An 18,093-nucleotide genomic window follows, 5' to 3' on the forward strand; every position below is an offset into this window, starting at 1 on the left:
TTAGACAGATCAGTTTCCAGCTATAGCCACCTGGCTCAACCCACTCTGACCTAGAAGTTGGCTGGTTTCAGTTGCAGGCCCACATGGAGCTGGTGGAATCAAGTCTCGGCCCAATATATATATAATATATATCTAATATACTCGCGGCCCATGGATTAAAACAATGCGGCCGGAGGACGGCGAGCCAACCCAAGCCTACAAAGTATTTCCTTTTAATTTTTGCAACGCAAGAAGCTGTCTCGGAATTGGGCTTGGAGGAGGGGGGAGGTGCCTCGTCCCTTAAAATCCCTAGAAAGTATCAAACCCTCGCGAGTCCTCTCCGCCACCGCCGCCGGCTTCTCTCTTTCGCTTTATGCTCTGATCTTGTATCTTCTCTCAGCGGGAGGAATTTGGACTGTTTAATTTCAGGCTGGGAAAGGTATTATGGTTCCTTCTCTCATGATTTTATCTTTATTCCTCTTCCTCCTCTTCTACCGTTATCTTGATGCGTATCTTTCTCCCGCTGTTATATTGTTTTTAGTTTAGATCTTGGTCTCTTTATTTGTTTCGGATTTATATCGATGTGAATCGAATATCGTATGCATTTTTCTGTTTCTGTCCCCTCAAATTTTTTTGGGTACCTGTAATAGTAGAAAGTTCGGATTCTTGTGGTCGATTAGGCATAGTGTTGAAGGCGCTGTGTATGTTTTGATGGGCATGCCTGTCTTGAATCACTTTGTGCTACGTCAAGTGCGAAGGTGGAATCTGGAAGCTGTATCAAATGCAGTCTTGCTGTGGGGATTTTTGGTTGATTGCTTTGGAAAGAGTAGATGTTCTAATTGCATGTCATGGTTAATGGTAGGGGATGTTGTAATTCATCTTTTGTTTCAAGTGGGTGACTTGGATTATGGCCGTCAAATATGAATTATTTGTTTCAGATGTGTGCTTTTTTATGTGGAGGAAAAAATTAGTTGAGATGAGACATAATTAGGAGTGGAAATAGAAACTATTTAGGAATTTGAGAGGAGTGGGGTACAAAAGATGTACCATCCCCCATTTGATGGGGACAAATGATAAATTTGTGTCAGAAAGACCAGAAAATCATCAAGCCTGAAAAGCTATTAGCAGAAGCCATAAAAAATATGCAAAGCACTAAAAGATTGGGAACATTACAATGAAACCAGGGTACTGCAGAGATCAAGGATTTGTCGAGCATATCCATATGTATATGGTGTACTTGTATAAAAATGTAAGAAAAGAAATAAATTCTGAGAGAATTTTGGACAGACTGCTCAGCGAGGAGGTCTTGTTGAATGTTGGCCCGAGCTCGGCTCATCCCGAGAGTAAGGGCGACGCGGTCATTTTTTATTCTTTTTTTTCATACTTGATTCTTATTTGAGTTCTTGCTGTTAGAAATTGTAGAAATGATCTTCAGCGCCAAGACCATGATTTCTAGGTACAATAAGAGGGTGGCCGCCTCGGGTGGAGCTCGGCCTGAGCCGAGATCGAAGAGACTGAGGATTGAATCTTCCTCGGGTGCCACGCGGGGAGAGCCTGCTCATAAGGCCGAGCTGCCCCCGCCGGCCAGAGAAGTAGCTTAAGGAGGGGCCGCGGTAGAACAGGCGACTACGAGTGCCGTCGTGGACCCTCGTGCCCTACTTAGCGGGAGAATTGCATTGCGAGTGCCGTCGTATGGACTCGTGCCCACGAGGAGGGGGTGCAGGCTGGGCTTCTGCCTATTGCAGGCCTTGAACGGCCGCGGTGAGTGTTTGGACCTGCTGGACGAGCGGACTGTGCTGCTCTAGCAGGACCTGAAAAAGTTGGTCCGTCGGTGCCACAGGTGGCAAACTTTGAGGTGAGTTGCCGGGAGTCGGTACCTGGCGCCTCGATGCACTAGAAGCTCCTTGATTTCTTAGCCTCATGATCACAACTCAGGCCCTCCTAGCGCCATATGTTGTGGTTGAAATTTGGCCTGAGGGTGACCACGCCGGAAGGGAGCCGAGGAGACGCCAGCTGGAACGGAGAAGAGGGCCACCTCCGGTATTCCGGGGTGCCTCCGAGAAGACGCCGACTAGGATGGAAAAGAAGAGCCACCTCCCTGCGCTCCGGAGTACTTGCACAAAGCCTTGGCCGGAGATTCCGGCGAAGGCCCTCCGATGGCTAAGTTAGCCGGATCTTTTATGTGGAGGGGAGAGCTTTCTAAGTGCCTTTGATGGCCTCTTGTAGCCCAAAATAGCTTGTAGAAGCTTAAGAATGCCTGTAAAAGCTTACCGAGGGCCTTTTTCTACCCTTTTTTATAGGGTGAGGGTGACGGCTATTACTTGAAATCTTGGGCTGAGATGTGATCAGCTGGCCAATAGCTGGAGATGGCATGTCGGCGGGTGCGACAGGATATGACCCTTGACAAATGCAACAGGGTATGACCCTTAATAGGTGTGACAATGTATGTCCCCTGATTGACGCGTCATAGCGTGTCTAGGCACGGCTATAGGCGAGGTTGGGCAAGTTTGGAGGCCGCGACATGTGCTTGGCAAGGTTGGCTCGAGCCTCTGGCGGGGCTGAGGTCAGCTTGGCTCTTGGCAGGGCCGAGGCCTGCCTGGCTCTTGGCGTTGTTGCCTGTGATCAAGGGAGTCTCTTCGGCTCGCGGTCAGCACTGTAGGGCGCCCCGGAGCTCGGATTGGGACGTTATCGTACCTCTTCAGCCTGCTCGGCTCTGAGGTCTGCTCGGCCGAAATTGGGTGACTCTATGCTGGAATAGGATGATCTATTTTGCCTCCCATCATTACCCTTATAAATTATTTTTTTCATGTCTTTCCTTATAGAGTTAAGATAATACGCATAAAAAGAAATAATTTATAAGGTTATGCACATAAATAGCAAATCTGTGTGGGTGTGTATGTAATTTCAGATATTTATAAGGGTATACATGTAATTTGAGATATTTTAAGGGTACGCATAGAAGCCTTTTTTTTAATAAGTTGTAATAATTGCAACTTAATCACTTCAAAAATTGACACTAGATTTCAGTATAACACATTTATATTAACATATACATTTATGAATTTCCTAAAGCATCATCTCATATCTTGCCAGCTACAACATTAACTTTTGACAATGCTCCATTTCTGTTGTGGCTTTTGGTGTTGTCACATGATATGCAGTGAAAAGTTTAAACTACAAGTTAATTGATTTGCAAACTTTTCTGTCTTTTGGTAAAGAATGTGCAAGAACTTGGATTAAGTTACTTTATGATTATTGGCTTCCAAATTACAGCTCACTTATTTATAGTTTTCTTGTGTTTTCTGCTGATTCTGCAGTGATTGTTAGCCTTTGAACATCGGCAGTTGCTATTCATATGAAAATAGAAATATATGCAATGGTATGTGTGGCAGGTGTTGTGATCTAGATCAAATGCAGAGACCTGCCCTGCGAACTCCATCCTCTCTCTCTCTCTCTCTCTCACACACACACACACATTCAGATACAGAGCCTGTATCTTTAAAAGATTATTCAAGGTTCTGTAGTAAGTAGTTCACTTCAATGCAGTGTATGTGTAATGAGCAGCAAAGACGTCCTGAACAGGGACTTTGCTGGTAAGATACCTATCATTAGCCTGAATGCCCAAAGAATTCCCCTAGGAAAGGTTAAATTTCTGTATCTTCCTCTCCACAGCCCCTCAGTTGCCCTTGTCTTTCATCTACCATTTTTTGTATGGTTGAAACCTCTATAAAATGCTCCACTTGGGCTAGTATTAGAGAGAGTTTTGTTTGGTTGGAGGCATGGCAGTAGGGGCTTTGTTGGTCGGCGCTTTGATTTTTCTTTTTTGGGCGGAAGAAGCAGTGGATAAATGGGAGAAGAGATCAGATTGGAGGATTTGAAACACTCGCTCCTCGTGATATTATCACTGTATTAGAGAACTGGCTAACAATTGTAAATTTATGATGCATTGATATATGCAAAAGACCATTTTGTCAAGGAAACATGCAGGGTTGGCCTTGGTTTGTTGAAAAGAGACTCTGCTTTAGCATTAAATCCTCACGTTAGGGACCCAACAAACCGTCCCCACCAATATACCTCATTTCGCTACAATTTCTTATTTCGGGGTCATACATTTGGTACCCATGTTGCTTTGCTTTGATATTTAATCTCTGAGCTTGGGGTCTCATGATAATGCACTCTTCAGGTGATCATGTCCCTAAGAAGTGCTGCCGATATCATGTGCAACAGTGTTGTCTCATTATAGAAGCCAAGCGTCCATATCACTTTTTCAAATTGCTGCATCGCTCAATAGAAATGCAGGACCCGAAAAGCATGGTCGATGAGAAAGGTGAAAGCAGACTGTACATTGGCAATCTTGACCAAAGAATCACAGAGTAAGGATATAATCATTCTGCTCTCAGTTTTTTTATTAAAAAAAAAAAGTTTAATGTCTTCCTCTTAATTTTTAGTCCATTTTGCTTGGCTTGTGCTTATTCTTCATCAAAACTTCTCAACTATTTGCAGGGCCAATGTAATCAAAATGTTCTCTCCATTTGGAAAAATTGTGTCCGAGGATTTTTTGTGGCACACACGAGGTCCTAAACGTGGAGAGCCTCGTGGTTATGCTTTTATCCAGTATAGTACCAAGGAGGTAGTCAACAAACTCTAACCTGTCCTCTATAATGCATAACCTCATTATTTCCATTTGAAGTGAGCATGCAGGAGGCACAACTGGCAAAATCAAAGATGAACGGCAGGTTAGCTTGTGGGCGCCCATTGGTTGTCCGTTTTGCCAGCGAGAAGTATTTGGCAGAGACAGCAAATCCCCTCAAAACTGCCTGTGATGCTAAAATGCCAAGCATTACATGCAGCACATCAGGACAAATGAGCCGGAGTGCCAAGATTGCTGCGATAAAGAATAAACTGAAATCCTTGGAAGAAGAAGGCTGTGGCTCGAAGAAACCAAGGCTACAAACAGACGGCACTCCTTGAATTTGTGGATTGTTCTTCTAGGGGATGTCAAGAAACAGACTGATGTTGGTATGCTTTAATGATCTGTACAAGACACCAGAAGATATGCTACCAGCTTTCTCATTTGCAGAACTCGAGTGTCGTCTCTTCTCATTGTATCAACTTCTCGTCTTTCTCCTTGTATCAGAACATTAGTTTAGTTGGCACACCATTCCTTCCTCTTTGCATGATCTACATTCTTTTCTACAATTTATCCATTTTTTTCTTCAGTTATTTTCAGGTTTCCCGTCATCTTCTTCTAAATTTCTTGATTTTTTTTTCCTGCATTTTCTGTTTTTATCATTGTTCATTTTATCTCCACTCCGGTGAATCACCACTAGAAATGCTTCTGGGTGCGTGGTGCCCACAGAGCCTCAAATTTCATGAGCTTCATCATAGCTCTTGCATGCTGTACTTGTTTTTGCTTTATCTACATTAGTAACAACATAGTAAAATTTGTAATTGGTTGTTCTGAAGTCTACGAAGGGCAATTACTCGTGTCAAGTTTCCAGACCGCCATGTATTTCTAATGAAAATGTACTTGTCGGTTTCATATGCCTTCTGAAATCTGATAGGGCCTGTCTGTACCCTTGAAAGATGTAGATGGGATGTCCTGCAGAACTTTTTTTTTTTTTTTTTTTTTTTGGAGGGCGGGGGGATGTTTGGTCTAAAATGGGTTTAAGTATGGATATACCTAATAAAATCAAAAGACAACAATTTTTAAAATGTTCTAGACAATTTTCTCTCCTGACTCATAAGGTATTCAGATCATATAAGAAGTTATTCAGTTCGCGGTCTTATTAGCTTTTTTTGAACAGGCCATGTCATTCACCATAGCTCAAATAAAATCCTCTTCTAATGGGTTCTTATTTTAATAATAAGAGCAACATCGTAGAGGCAGAAAAGGAGAAAGAAAAAGAAAGGTGGCCCAATGGTGTGCGGGAAGAACATGGTTTGATTAGTACATACTGATTAAGACATGACAATGGTTTGGTATGGAGATGGTAAATTAGTTTCAGGCATCTATCTAATTGGCTGCTGAAGTCTTGAACTCGATTGCTAATTTATATTTATGTCTAGTGATGCAAGCACAAGGATGGTTCCTTCCATTTTGTGATGAGCGACTTGCAAAGTAATCATCCTTTCCCTCCTCGGTCATTATAGAAAAAGAAACGAAGTACAATAATTTTCTTGGAGAAACAGCGACCGCTCAATTATAAGCCCTGAGGCTGCTTACTGCTTAATTTGGTCTATCCTAGTTGTGTCTCAAAGTAGGATTTATGAACTTGTTTCAGTTCTAAGACATCCTGTCACTTGGTAGGTCATCCCTCGCGTTGCCATCGATAATGAAATCTTTTGTTAATTCAAAGCTGCCACTTAAATCATGCTCATGCCTGACGTAAGAGTAGGTATTTTTAATTTATATTAGGAATCCGTTAGAACGTCACCTTCTGGGTTACTTGACACCAACTACTTCCTTTCATTACTTTCCATTTCTCTAATGAGTTTGTGCACTAATACTTTTCCTACTAGGGTTTTTAGATGGGTACTAGTATGCATGCAAAGTATTTTACATTCTTTGAGATATTTATAAAGGAATTTTTCATATCACCATTAACTTCAAAGAGTCTGTTTGGTGTACCCAAAATGGAAAATCAATCTAACTAGAAAATACGGAAAAACAATCGCCAAACCTGGTTGATACTGTGAGATAGAAATCAATTTTGTATAGAAATCGAAGATTTCATGAACTAGCTTTTAATTGGTTATTCAGCAACTGGAAATCAATTTTCCTTTTTTTTTTTGAGACACGGTAAAGTTTAAGGAACCCAGAAGGACTTCTTATTATATGGAGAAAAATTGTCGAAGTTGGAGATTGCCAGCAACTCCGTGCGACCATTCCAACCCTCCAGTAAATAAAATTCAGCTGGAGATTGGATGCTCTGATTTGCTTTATGTTACAAACAATACCCGTTAATTCTTATTTCTTCTCTGTCAAGCAACTTTCTTGGTGAATGCTATTAGTGCAAATCGGCACAGATGACACAACTTGCCATGCAACAACACGCACCTTGTGTCCTTTAAAAACATGACAACCTCATCCCGCATGCTATGTGCAATGCTCTACTGCATTTTGTGCCATTATATTTAGATGCTTGTGAAGGGAGCAAACTTCTTTAAAAAATGACTGAAAGCGGCTTGAGCCATATCTTGAGATGATATTTATAAATCAAAGTTTGGATCCTGCATTACTAGAAGCGTACTCAGACGGCATGAACATCGACAACGAATTATTTAGTTCCAACCTGTCTACCGCCCTAGGGAAAGGGAATAAAAGAAATAGAGAATCTGGGCGGTTGTCTGCCAAATTGAATAATCAAAATTATATATATATGTGTGTGTGTGTGTATTTCAGCCTACAAAAATATCTAATAATTTCTTCACTGCTTGGCCTGTTCATCATCTTTAATAAAAGAAATCGCATCTTATCTTTCACTTTGTAACTTACAATTAGTGTCTGACATTGTCTTTTAGTGCAGTTAGTACTTATTATCACCTAGAAAGATTATACTAAGAATATACATACATTGGTTGTCATTTCTCGTGGTCAGATGGTTTGATCTATTTAACTATCATGGGGTCAAATATGGCTCATGCAATTGGTATTGTTAGCTCATATATGCAAAATCCAAGGCAGCCTCATTTTGGCGTAGTTTTACTTATCCTGAGGTATTGCTAGGTTTGCTAATTATAGTGTATGCTACTAATTCTTCAATCAAGTTAGCATGCTTTACAGGTGCAGACATAGACATAACATAGATCTACCCCTGATTATTTTTTTCAAGTTGGGATCTACTGTTGCTTCTTGGCATGGTAATACTGAATCTAATCCAAATAAAGGCCACCATGGAGAATTGGAGTTAAAGGTCCTTACAATTTAACTAAAGGCCTCAAGGGGACCTACCCCAGATGATTTCTTGAAATCATCAGCAGGCAAGCTGACCAAAAAATTATTAAAAAGCAAAAGTAAACTCAGACAGGCCGTATTTATTAAACATTTCCTAACAATAATTATATGCTCTTAGCTTTTCAGTTCAGGAAAAGATGTGTGACATCCTAGGCATGTCCCAGCAAAAGAACACTTCCCTAAAATGATTTCACCATTTAAATTAAAGAGTAGGGCCATCATGGTCATTTAATCAATCAACAAGTTCTATGATGCATTCTTTCTTGTACTTATTCATCAGGCCATTCTATTTCATATCTCCCCTTCTTATCATCAATCCTCATCATCCCCATAGTCTTCCTTCCTAGGCTCCCAACCTTCAGTCTTGCAGCCTCATGGAGACCTCTCAACAGCTCTTTGGTGATAGCTTCTCTTATGGGTGGCTGGTGAACATCAAGCCCTCCTTTGAATCCCTCAATAGCAGCTTCCGCCGCTCCTTTGATGGTAGCTCCTTCATCGAAATGGACCCCGACTTGTTTTCGATGCGCTGGACGAATGATGCCCATGACTTCAATTTCAATCTCCCAAGCTCCCAATCTCCAGTCTCAGTCCATGCAGACCAGATCTTCTCTAATGGCCTCCTCCTGCCACTCCACCTCAACAACCCACCTCAGAGTGAAGTAGGCTGTGAGTCCTTTGGCACCAATTTTAGCAGATCTAACTCACTGGACTCATCAAAAGCATTGCTCTCTCGGAGCAACCGATTCCAGTCACGGTACTTCTACACAGTTCAAAGTAGGCCTGTTTCCTCAAACTCTTCGCCACTCTTCCATTCAGCAGAAAGCACACCAATTTCAATGAGCTTATCCTGTTCATCCAAGAGTGTTGCTTCAAGAAGCGGAAAGTTCAAGTCTCCTTTCTTCAGGAATTGCACGAAGTCTCCGAAGAAAATTTTATGGAAGTACCTGTGCCTTCTCATGCCATTGTATAACAAGGTGAGAGGGCTGAGCTTGAGTTCTCCGAAGTCAGCGACAAGCTGCAGGGATTCGGTCCGAGATTCTCCAAGGATGACAACTGCCTTCTCAAGCATAGAATGGTGCCGTGGAAATGCTGACAGCTCAATCTATGATGCAATTCTTCACTGCAAAAGATCAATCGTAAGTCCAATAACACACTCACAATTATAGGTCTTTTTCCCTGTTTTCTTTTTCAAAGCAGTTGCATGCTATACTAGGATGGAATTTCGTTGGATTTGCTTATGATTTTCATTATTTTTTCTTGAGCTCTATCAGGGACAGGCTTCATAAGGGAGGCAGCAGAGCATGGCTAGAGAGGAAACCAGGAGAAAAGAAGAATCCTAAAAGAATGGCAACGCTGAACAATCTCTTTTGGTCTTATCTTCTCATGTAAAGTCACAGAAAGGCTCTGTAGATGTAGAGCTTTTGAGGAAAGAAAGAAAGCATCTTGCATTTTGTTCATCGGAAAAGTTTTGAAGTAAAAGAAAGAACCTCTCTTTTAATATTGACTGTTTTACATTTGATAGTGGACTTTGTTACAGTTCAAGACATGCCATTTGATGGAGCAGTTCAGATACCTTCGGTTTAAATGCAATTATTGATGTCATTTTGGCCTACATTTGACCTGGGCCACTGCTAGATCATCTTGCGGGTTTATGGTCTCATTCTGATGTTAACGCCTTCTAATTAAACTTTGTCAAACTCGTATCTTATCCTGACAACCCAAAACAGAGCAGAGACATATGATTTGTATATAATTGTCTCTAGGTTTAACGAAGACAGAGGCGATCTTAGTGTAAGAAAACAGCTCTTCTTTGTTTTATGCAATCAAATAGTGGTGGAAAAGCCAAACAAGAAAGAGACCCTGCTCAACAGTGTAGGGAAGAAACTCGCAAATTCACTTCTCTCATCATCTGTCTTGGCCGAAGGTGAACCAATGGAAATCCCAAATTCACACTACAAAAAATAAATTCTTTTGTCGTTGTGAAATAATAGTTCTCTCTGTAAGGTGTCCGCAAACAGGACCATCAAGTTGGGAGCACGGCATCAGAAGGTAACAAATCATATGATCTCAACATGAATAATAATAATAATAATAATAATAATAATAATAAAGATATGCTTTAGCAAGGGTATCGGTCATGATAATTGATTAATGTGAATCTAAAAGAAAGCTAGAGTTTGTCCAACAAGAACGACACTATCTTTGTGGAAATCTGATATTCAATTATTATACATGGTACAAGTGAAAGTGAAGTCTATGGTGCAAGCAACAAAACCTTTCATGGGTAATAGAGCAAGAAGCAATTTCAGGAAATGTTGTTGCATGAAATGGAAGCTGTGAAATCCCATAGAATGTTTTCTCTTATTGCTCAAAGTGAACATAACAACTCAGGTCCTCACATAGGCTAGCTGAAAAATATTTTTTGGGTTTCTTAATTTTGTATTAGTATCCAAGATTTTCTGGGCGAATAACCGATGTGGGACTAAACACACACTCGTATGGGTCCTCATATACTTCTTTCCGTTCAAGCCCTGACGTTCTTGCCAGGCTAAGAGTTCAAATCCATTCAAATCTAATCACAAGCACCATGATCGATTCGTGATCAGTCTCTATGAACGTGTTGTAGTGTTCCCTAGTCCATTATAGGCTATGGGCCGAGTTCGCTCATACACCATTTGCAACAACCTAGGACCTTATCCAAAAAAGCTAGCCGAAAGGTATTTTTTGAGTTCTTTAGTCTTGTATAAGTACCCGATATCTCCTCAGCGAATTACCAATGTGGGACTAAACACACACCCACACGGGTCCTCACAGCAAATGCAGAAAATATGTTAAAAAATATTGTCTAAATCACATATGCGAATTTCACATAATTCAGCCATGAGCAAGGATTTTTTTTGCACCATGCTTGGCAGCGGCAACCAGTGGCTCTTGTCAGCCTGCTGGGTCATCTCTACCAAGAGGATGAACCTGAGCAAGTGGTGTAGCTCAATTGCCAGCTTCCTCCGACAATTGGCAATTCTGAAGGACAGACAACATGACACCCACTGAAATGTCCATTTACTCAAGACCATATAAAATGGTGCTTCCAGGCCCAATATTTAGCAAGTGGGAGGATTGAGCAGAGGCAAGTTTGCAGCAAACGTCCATGAAGCATTTATTAGAATTGTAGCTCTTGAAGAATTTTGCAGTGACCGGTAGCAAGAAGAAAACAACGTAAACATGGACAGGTCGCGTTAGGCCTCGCATTCTGTCATCGGAAAAGGATGAAACATCGCTTGCTATGGCTTGGAGATTTGGCCCACAGGTAGAGGCCGGTAGGAGGGAAGTTTGTCATGGTGGGATCAAGTGAATCACATGGGAAGAGGTGAAGCGAGGGAGCGGAGAAAGGGGCGCTCTGTGTTTCCATCTGTCTCCTTTTGTCTCTTTGTTGGTTCATCATCTGGTTTCTTGGGTGCATCTCCATCGGGCTTCCTTTCGGGGATGGATGGCTCCTTGTGGCGTGGGGACCGAAGGCCTTGCTTCGCGCAGCCTGTCGGGAGCCCAGATCTTGCTGTCGCTCTTGGCCTGGCGAGATGGCAACTTGTGTCGTGAATGATTTCCTCAGTTTGCAGAAATTATGAAAGGAAATCATCGAAAGTGGTCATATTTTGAGATATATTCCGTGAGTTGGTATTAAAGTCAAATTTGCCCGAATGGTATGCTGAATTACTTTATGGGAGCTGTCATTCTATGAGTCCGAAATGTGATCTTGCTTCTCAGAACATTGGCAATTATATACTAGTAACAGATACTTCAGAAAATAAATTGTTAGCATAATTTTGTAGATCACGTAACAAGTTGTATTAGCCTATATTATTTTTTTTTATCGGTCAGTATTATTTTTTATTATTAGTATGATTAGTGTGCCTAGCCTGGTGCGATCTTTTTTCCAAGTTTCTTGCTTCTTGATTAGACTACAAGACATGTTCATAAAATTCTTATCTAGTTCTTTGAATTCACCAAATGGTCGATCTTGCATGCGGGGACAATTTTGCATCAGCGAAAAACAATCCAAAAACTAAATTAAAAATTAAAAATAAAAATATTAATTCTGGATAGTGGTTTTCTGGAAAATATGTTTATGTCTTAGTGTGCCGTGCCAGTACTTTTTATTATCGATGAATGATCTGTGCTACCAAAGTCTCAGAAAATCATAGTCAAACGAGTCTCATTTTCAGAACATGGCAAGCCAAAAGAAAACCTGCATCTAATTGGCTCGAAAGCCGGCCCTTGTTCAACAGCCAGTATTGAATCATTTCCAGTGAGCCGTGTGAAGCGGAACCACCTCTATTCTGATCACCTCTGTTCTTCAAAGGCCCTGCCAGCAGTTTCATTTCACATTCAAAAGTTGCTAGTTAGCATCAGCCACTAAACCTAAACACACAAGTAGTTGAAGTTTTTTTTTTTTTTCCTTCTTCTGATGAAGGGAAGGGTTAGCCACTCAACTTTATTGAAAGGAAATATTTACATCAGCAGACAGAATAGAGGAGATCTGCAGAATGTACAAAGGCCCTGATCATCAGATCAACCTGAACAGCACAACTGAACAACTGAGCCCCAAAGGGAGCAAAATTAGATGATACCTTTCACAGACCCCAAGATGACAGAACTTGAATTCAGGATAACAGCATTAAAGCAGTGGGGCATCTGAAGATGGCTAGGCAGCAATAAAACATCAGAAGAAACCTTGAATTCAGAAAGCAGAAGAAAGCAGAGAGTGGGCAAATTATGAGGATAAGTCAGAAGCCATTCCTTGGACTTCTGAACCTTCTGAGAGAACCATGACGGAGAGCCTTATCTTTGTCTTCATTACTTGAACTCCAACCTCCATTGCCTCAACATTTAGAAAGATATTAGAGGGCTCCACCCAAAGCATGAGATGTTCGATTTCTTGGAATAACAGGGAGATATTTTGCTTGCATAACAGAGGCGAATTGGCAGTTGATATCATTATGCGATCAACTGTTTCATTTGATACACTGCAAAGAGCACAACCTCCCAAGAATTTAATTTTGGTAGGAACACTTAGTCTCCAGATAGCAAAAGCCTTGGACCATTTAATATTAAGTAATTGGTGTTTAATTTTTTGAAGGGTAAGAGAGCATTGGGGAAGGGTCTTTGCTCGAATCCTCCTTGAATTCCGCGCAGAGGTGGGGTTGCCTTTCTACCTTGCAGCTAATATTGAGTTACTGACGTAGCATTGTCACAGGCAGATTAATTCAGCAATAAACCACTGGTTAGTAAATATCTCATGATTAGCTTGTGGATGGGAAATTTTCCCCATGGATTCAATTACTCTCATTATGTTAAAAACGACTAGCAGGAAAAAGAGGATGGAGCACAGATCTAAAAGTGATCAGTGGGTGATCCAAGTGGATTCGCACGAAGGATTCTTTTGTGCCCGCTTTCTCCCCACCACCTCACCTCTCCCAATCCAATCTCACATAGCGCCCTTTCTCAATCTAATTGATAGCCATGCTTAAGATCCTCCAAACTCTTAGGCCAAAAATATTGCCCCTATGAGAAACAGTGCCTCCAAAAGGAGATACTGACAAATGATTAGTGCTACATGAAGTTGTTTCATTTGTTGTATGGCATTCAACTCATGTTATTGCTATAGGCCAAGATATATATGAGATTGGAGGTTTTGTTTACCAACCTTAATGACCGCTTTGATGTGTTTTGGAATTCCTCCCAAGTGCTTGATCTTGAGTTGAGATATAAAGATGACTTCATCCATATTGCCCTCTAAGGTCATAGAGCAGTTGATTCATCCCTCCTCACTCAAGGAGGGCCAACTTAATTGCAGCACAATTTTGCATGCATCAAATTTATTCATTCTTCTCATGAATTATTTCTCCATCCTTGAGGAGAGGAAAACCTCATCATAAGTAGATTGACATTCATGTCTATAGTTGAAGTCATACTTAATCATATTTTTGTTTTATTGGAAATGATAAAAGGTGCACTAAAAGCTTATGACAATCGCTGAAATTAACATACAGCTTTTAGTATCACCCAAATTACATATCTCCTTTTGGTTGGTGTTTGTCTTGTTCACGAGGACCTTCCCTTCTTGATTTGCATTCATCAAAGCCTGCTTGAAGTGCCCTCTTTATCATAAAGTCCATATAGAGATTCTGTGCTTTCACTCTCCTATCAACGAGTTCCTCTATCTGCCAGTTATATATAAAAAGCCAATATAGAAGTTAGTAAACATGCCAATTATACATCATACAAGTCAACCGAGGAGTCGGTGCTATTGCATGGAAAAAAGAGTTGGCTGAATCTATATCATAAATTGCTAAGCTATAGATAATTTGAGAAGATATAGAAATGTACTAAAACCTCTTAAAGTATAAGGGTAAGAGAATTCATGAAGTTATCATCTACAAGATTAATCTTGATATTTAGGAGGCATAAACATAAATTCCCAATCACTTCCTATTTCAACAAAGATGAAATCAAGTTGAAGATTTTGATGACCCAATGCTTCAGGCTTGAATTCCAATGTTGGAAATTAAAGCTCTCATAAGGATTTGCCAGCATAAGAAATAGTAACTCTTACTAAAGCGAGATATTAACCTAAGCCAATCAAGTGCTTTTGTAGAATAGTTGGAGATCCATGTGGCGGTGTAAGAGCACTGCCACGTTATTGGAATTAATACTAAAGTGTTCGAGCTTATGTCTCTTTCAATGTGTTGTAGAGGATTTCTTCAGCAAAATGGTTTTGAAGGTTAGGTCATTTGATCCTCTTTTAGACTCCTTTTGACTAGCGATGAGGCGCTTAGTGATTTAGGAGTTTTGGGCTAGTGCTTTATATTATGTTACTATAGCAAGCAAACCATCCATATACATACAAATATACACATGCACGTATACACGCGCGCGTGCACTCCTCTGAAGCCACCTACGAACTAGTGGCTTGTTTTTTGGTAGATTACTAAATCTATATCAGGAACAACTATGAGTTTTACATGAGTATATTTAAATATGATAGTTGTAATATTCATACATTTGTTGACATTTAAGCATGTATCACTGTAGTGTCGCTATTCGAAGAGTACTACATAACCTTGTAGAAGGTTATCAATTCCTAAGATAAGAAAAAAGATTATAATTAAATCTATTTTGTTGAAATTATCACCAATCTTTGTTTTAGTATTCAAATGATATCTCAATCTTGGTTCTACATATCAATTAAGTCTTGAGATATTTCTGACCTCTTCAAAATTTCATTGCCTTTCACCTTGGCTGACTTAAAGACATGTTATCAGCTACTTATTAGGATGACTAATATATATATGGAAAGACAAGTATTTTGATAAAAAATAAGTAGGAAGACACATGCCTAATAATTGGTGATATTAGAAATATCTTAAAAATTGCTCAAATAAATTCCTAAGACAGAAATTTAGTAGGAGTCTAAATGAGAAGGACCACTTTCTAACCAATTCTAGGACTTTTACTTTTCATTTTAAAGGAAATATTGGTTGTGTGTGAGGCGCCGATGCACAAAAAAAAAAAGAAAGAAAATATTTTGCAGCTCGAACAAGATCTAAATTTATTTTTTAGAAGAAGAAAAGGGATGAAAAAACATAGATTGAGAATGTTTTAATTACTTTTGTGATGCATACCATATAATTAGCAAGAACTATAATGCACAATGAGATTGACACATTGAGAAATTAGGCCCATAAGATCTACATCCATGGTGAGATTTACCAGATTTATATGGGAATTATATGGTATGATGAACGAAGATGTGTTCTAAATGAATTGCATATATAAGTGGCCATGGGTAGGACCCTGAATAATTATGCACCCTAGATTTTTCTCTCGTTTTTATGGCAGGATGATTGGTAGCATAGGTGCCCATGGACCTCAAATATCCCTTGGAGGCCTCCTTATTAAAACCCCCCTTTTCACAGGCTCTCAAGAACTATTAGTTATCTTATTAAGAGTAAGGATTAGCTTAAAAATAAAATGAAAGACTAGCTATTTTATCAACACTAGAAGTTACCTTTTCTTGCTCCTCCATATGAACTCTTTCATTCTCATTAGAGTGAGCATGCTTCGAAGAAAAACCCTTCTCCATGGAGCTCATGGTTGCTGAGAACCTACTAGTATGCCTTATATATACATATGGATGTAAGCGTAGAAGGTAAGTTTAGAAGATTTTTACTCAGATTCCTACTTGGATACTCCGATGCGCAAATATCCAGTGGAAATCTAGTGAGATTCACTATAATTAATAATGGTACGGAATCGGATATGAATTCTTAAAGGATAGTTGAAAGCTCATTATTTTAGAATAAATTAGCTAAAGATTCAAAATTTTAAAGGAATATTAAAAAATATGAAGGGTCTCACATTATGTTACAAAGTATAAGATTATCAAAGCATTGCCCTAGACACTTGGTCACAATAACAGTGAGCTTAAAATATATTGAAGGGTTTGAAACAGTAAAAGAACAAATATTCAATAATAAAAATTCACATGAAGAATTATGTTGAAGGGCGCACATGTATATATAATTGGTTCATTGTTCAATTCAAAATTTGTGTTCACTTGTTTTCAGATGCGCATTCACACTATATTACCCTTCCTTGGGACTTGATTGTGCTAACTATGACCAAAATATTTGTATTCATGTTTATTTACAAACTCAATTTCAAATATGTACCATTAGGTATCACCATCATGTTGCTGTTCCCATGTGAATAAATGTTGCATATCCTTTGTTCCATAGATGCTTGCTGATTGCCAACCGTAAAATGTTACCCCTCTTGAATTGCATTATCACGTGTCACCCCATTGGAAACATATTAAGTGCTGCTAATTAAAGCTAGCAAATCTTGTCACAACTTTTTGATGCAACCAAAAAGTAGAAGAGAGTTTGCATGTGCGGTTGGGCATAATTAGATTTAGTCACGGGTGGCAATCGGGTCGGCTTAGGTCAAATGCGGGTTGGGTCAAAAATTTATCAATCAAAACCCAATCTGTTTATTAAATAGGTTAAAATTTTAAATCTAAATCTGACATGTTTATTAAATAGGTAATCAGATCCGACCCACATAATCCATTTATTAAACAAGTTAAACAAGTCAAACGGATTAAACAGGTTAAATGGGTTAAATAGGTTAGACGGATTTTTTACGAGTTAAATGATTTAAAAAGGTTAAACAAGTCAAGCGGGTCGAGTTAAACAGGTTGGAAACAAGTTAAGTAGCTTTCAAATAGGTTAAACGGGTGGATCATAATCCAATCTAATTATTAAATGGGTCAAAACGAGTTAAACGGGTCAAAGATTTAAACTTGAACCCAACCCATTTAATAAATAGGGTTAGACAGGTTGACCCATTTACGACCCAAATTTATTTATGTCAAATCCAAACCTGCTTGAAGCAGGTCGTTCGCAGGTCGGATTGACAAGTCGAGTCATAAATTGCCACCCTTAGATTTAGGTAATTTAATAGGTCTGCCCAATTGATGTATTTTGTTCTCAGTCTAGAGACTCGACTCAAATTAATTCTTTTGATATATATATGTAATAATTGAGTTTAGTCAACACAACTACAATCCAAGCCTATGGTGGCAAAATACCAAAACATCGAACTACTGAATATGAATGTAAAGATACGCAAAATTTAGGCTTGTACATTATGCAACCAATAGTTTAATAACATTAGCATTAATTGATTAACATTTGTTAATAAGTTAGCCATGTCAACTTAGGCCAATGGATTGATCATATTGAGTTAACAGGCCAACCACGTTGCCTTAGCACAACCCGGCTTATTCATTGAATAGGTTACACTTATTAAGTTGTATTACCTGATTACTAAGTAGATATGTCTGGTTTGAGATTTTGATGCATCTGTAAAAAGATTTCTATCTAGATCCTCAAGTCATAGCTTGGCAAGCTTAAACAAAAGGTAATACATTGCAGCCCTAGCTACTTGTGGTGCTGCTTTTTTCATGCTGCCCCAAATTTATCTTTCTAGACAATTTAATAATCTAGTCTATTCATATATATATATATATATGATTTTTTAAGTATATATTATTTTTGTCATCATCTAACATGATGGCACGTATATCGATCGCGGCA

The 18,093-nt window shown here is 39.4% G+C and overlaps 2 protein-coding genes across 2 annotated transcripts; both read left to right on the forward strand.

Moving 5' to 3' along the window:
- The first annotated feature begins 232 nt into the window (after positions 1-232).
- On the forward strand, positions 233-5,206 carry LOC103717362 (probable RNA-binding protein 18). Its single transcript, XM_008805711.4, has 4 exons — positions 233-418; positions 4,163-4,352; positions 4,483-4,609; positions 4,681-5,206. The coding sequence occupies exons 2-4, from the start codon at positions 4,273-4,275 to the stop codon at positions 4,948-4,950; spliced, it is 477 nt and encodes a 158-aa protein (XP_008803933.2). The 5' UTR covers positions 233-418; positions 4,163-4,272; the 3' UTR covers positions 4,951-5,206.
- A 2,963-nt stretch (positions 5,207-8,169) lies between these two features.
- Positions 8,170-9,436, forward strand: LOC103717363 (probable membrane-associated kinase regulator 6). The gene is made up of 2 exons (XM_008805712.4): positions 8,170-9,072; positions 9,208-9,436. Exons 1-2 carry the CDS (start codon positions 8,311-8,313, stop codon positions 9,220-9,222), a joined length of 777 nt encoding a protein of 258 aa, XP_008803934.1. The 5' UTR covers positions 8,170-8,310; the 3' UTR covers positions 9,223-9,436.
- The last annotated feature ends 8,657 nt before the right edge of the window (positions 9,437-18,093 follow it).

The sequence above is a fragment of the Phoenix dactylifera genome, chromosome 2, assembly GCF_009389715.1.
Source record: "Phoenix dactylifera cultivar Barhee BC4 chromosome 2, palm_55x_up_171113_PBpolish2nd_filt_p, whole genome shotgun sequence".
Lineage (NCBI taxonomy): Eukaryota > Viridiplantae > Streptophyta > Magnoliopsida > Arecales > Arecaceae > Phoenix > Phoenix dactylifera.

Coding starts and splice junctions, on each gene's coding strand:
- LOC103717363 (XM_008805712.4), top strand. CDS start 8,311: ATGGAGACCTCTCAACAGCTCTTTGGTGATAGCTTCTCTTATGGGTGG.
- LOC103717362 (XM_008805711.4), top strand. CDS start 4,273: ATGCAGGACCCGAAAAGCATGGTCGATGAGAAAGGTGAAAGCAGACTG. Junction 4,353..4,482: donor CTTGACCAAAGAATCACAGA/GTAAGGATATAA, acceptor AACTATTTGCAG/GGCCAATGTAATCAAAATGT. Junction 4,610..4,680: donor TCCAGTATAGTACCAAGGAG/GTAGTCAACAAA, acceptor GTGAGCATGCAG/GAGGCACAACTGGCAAAATC.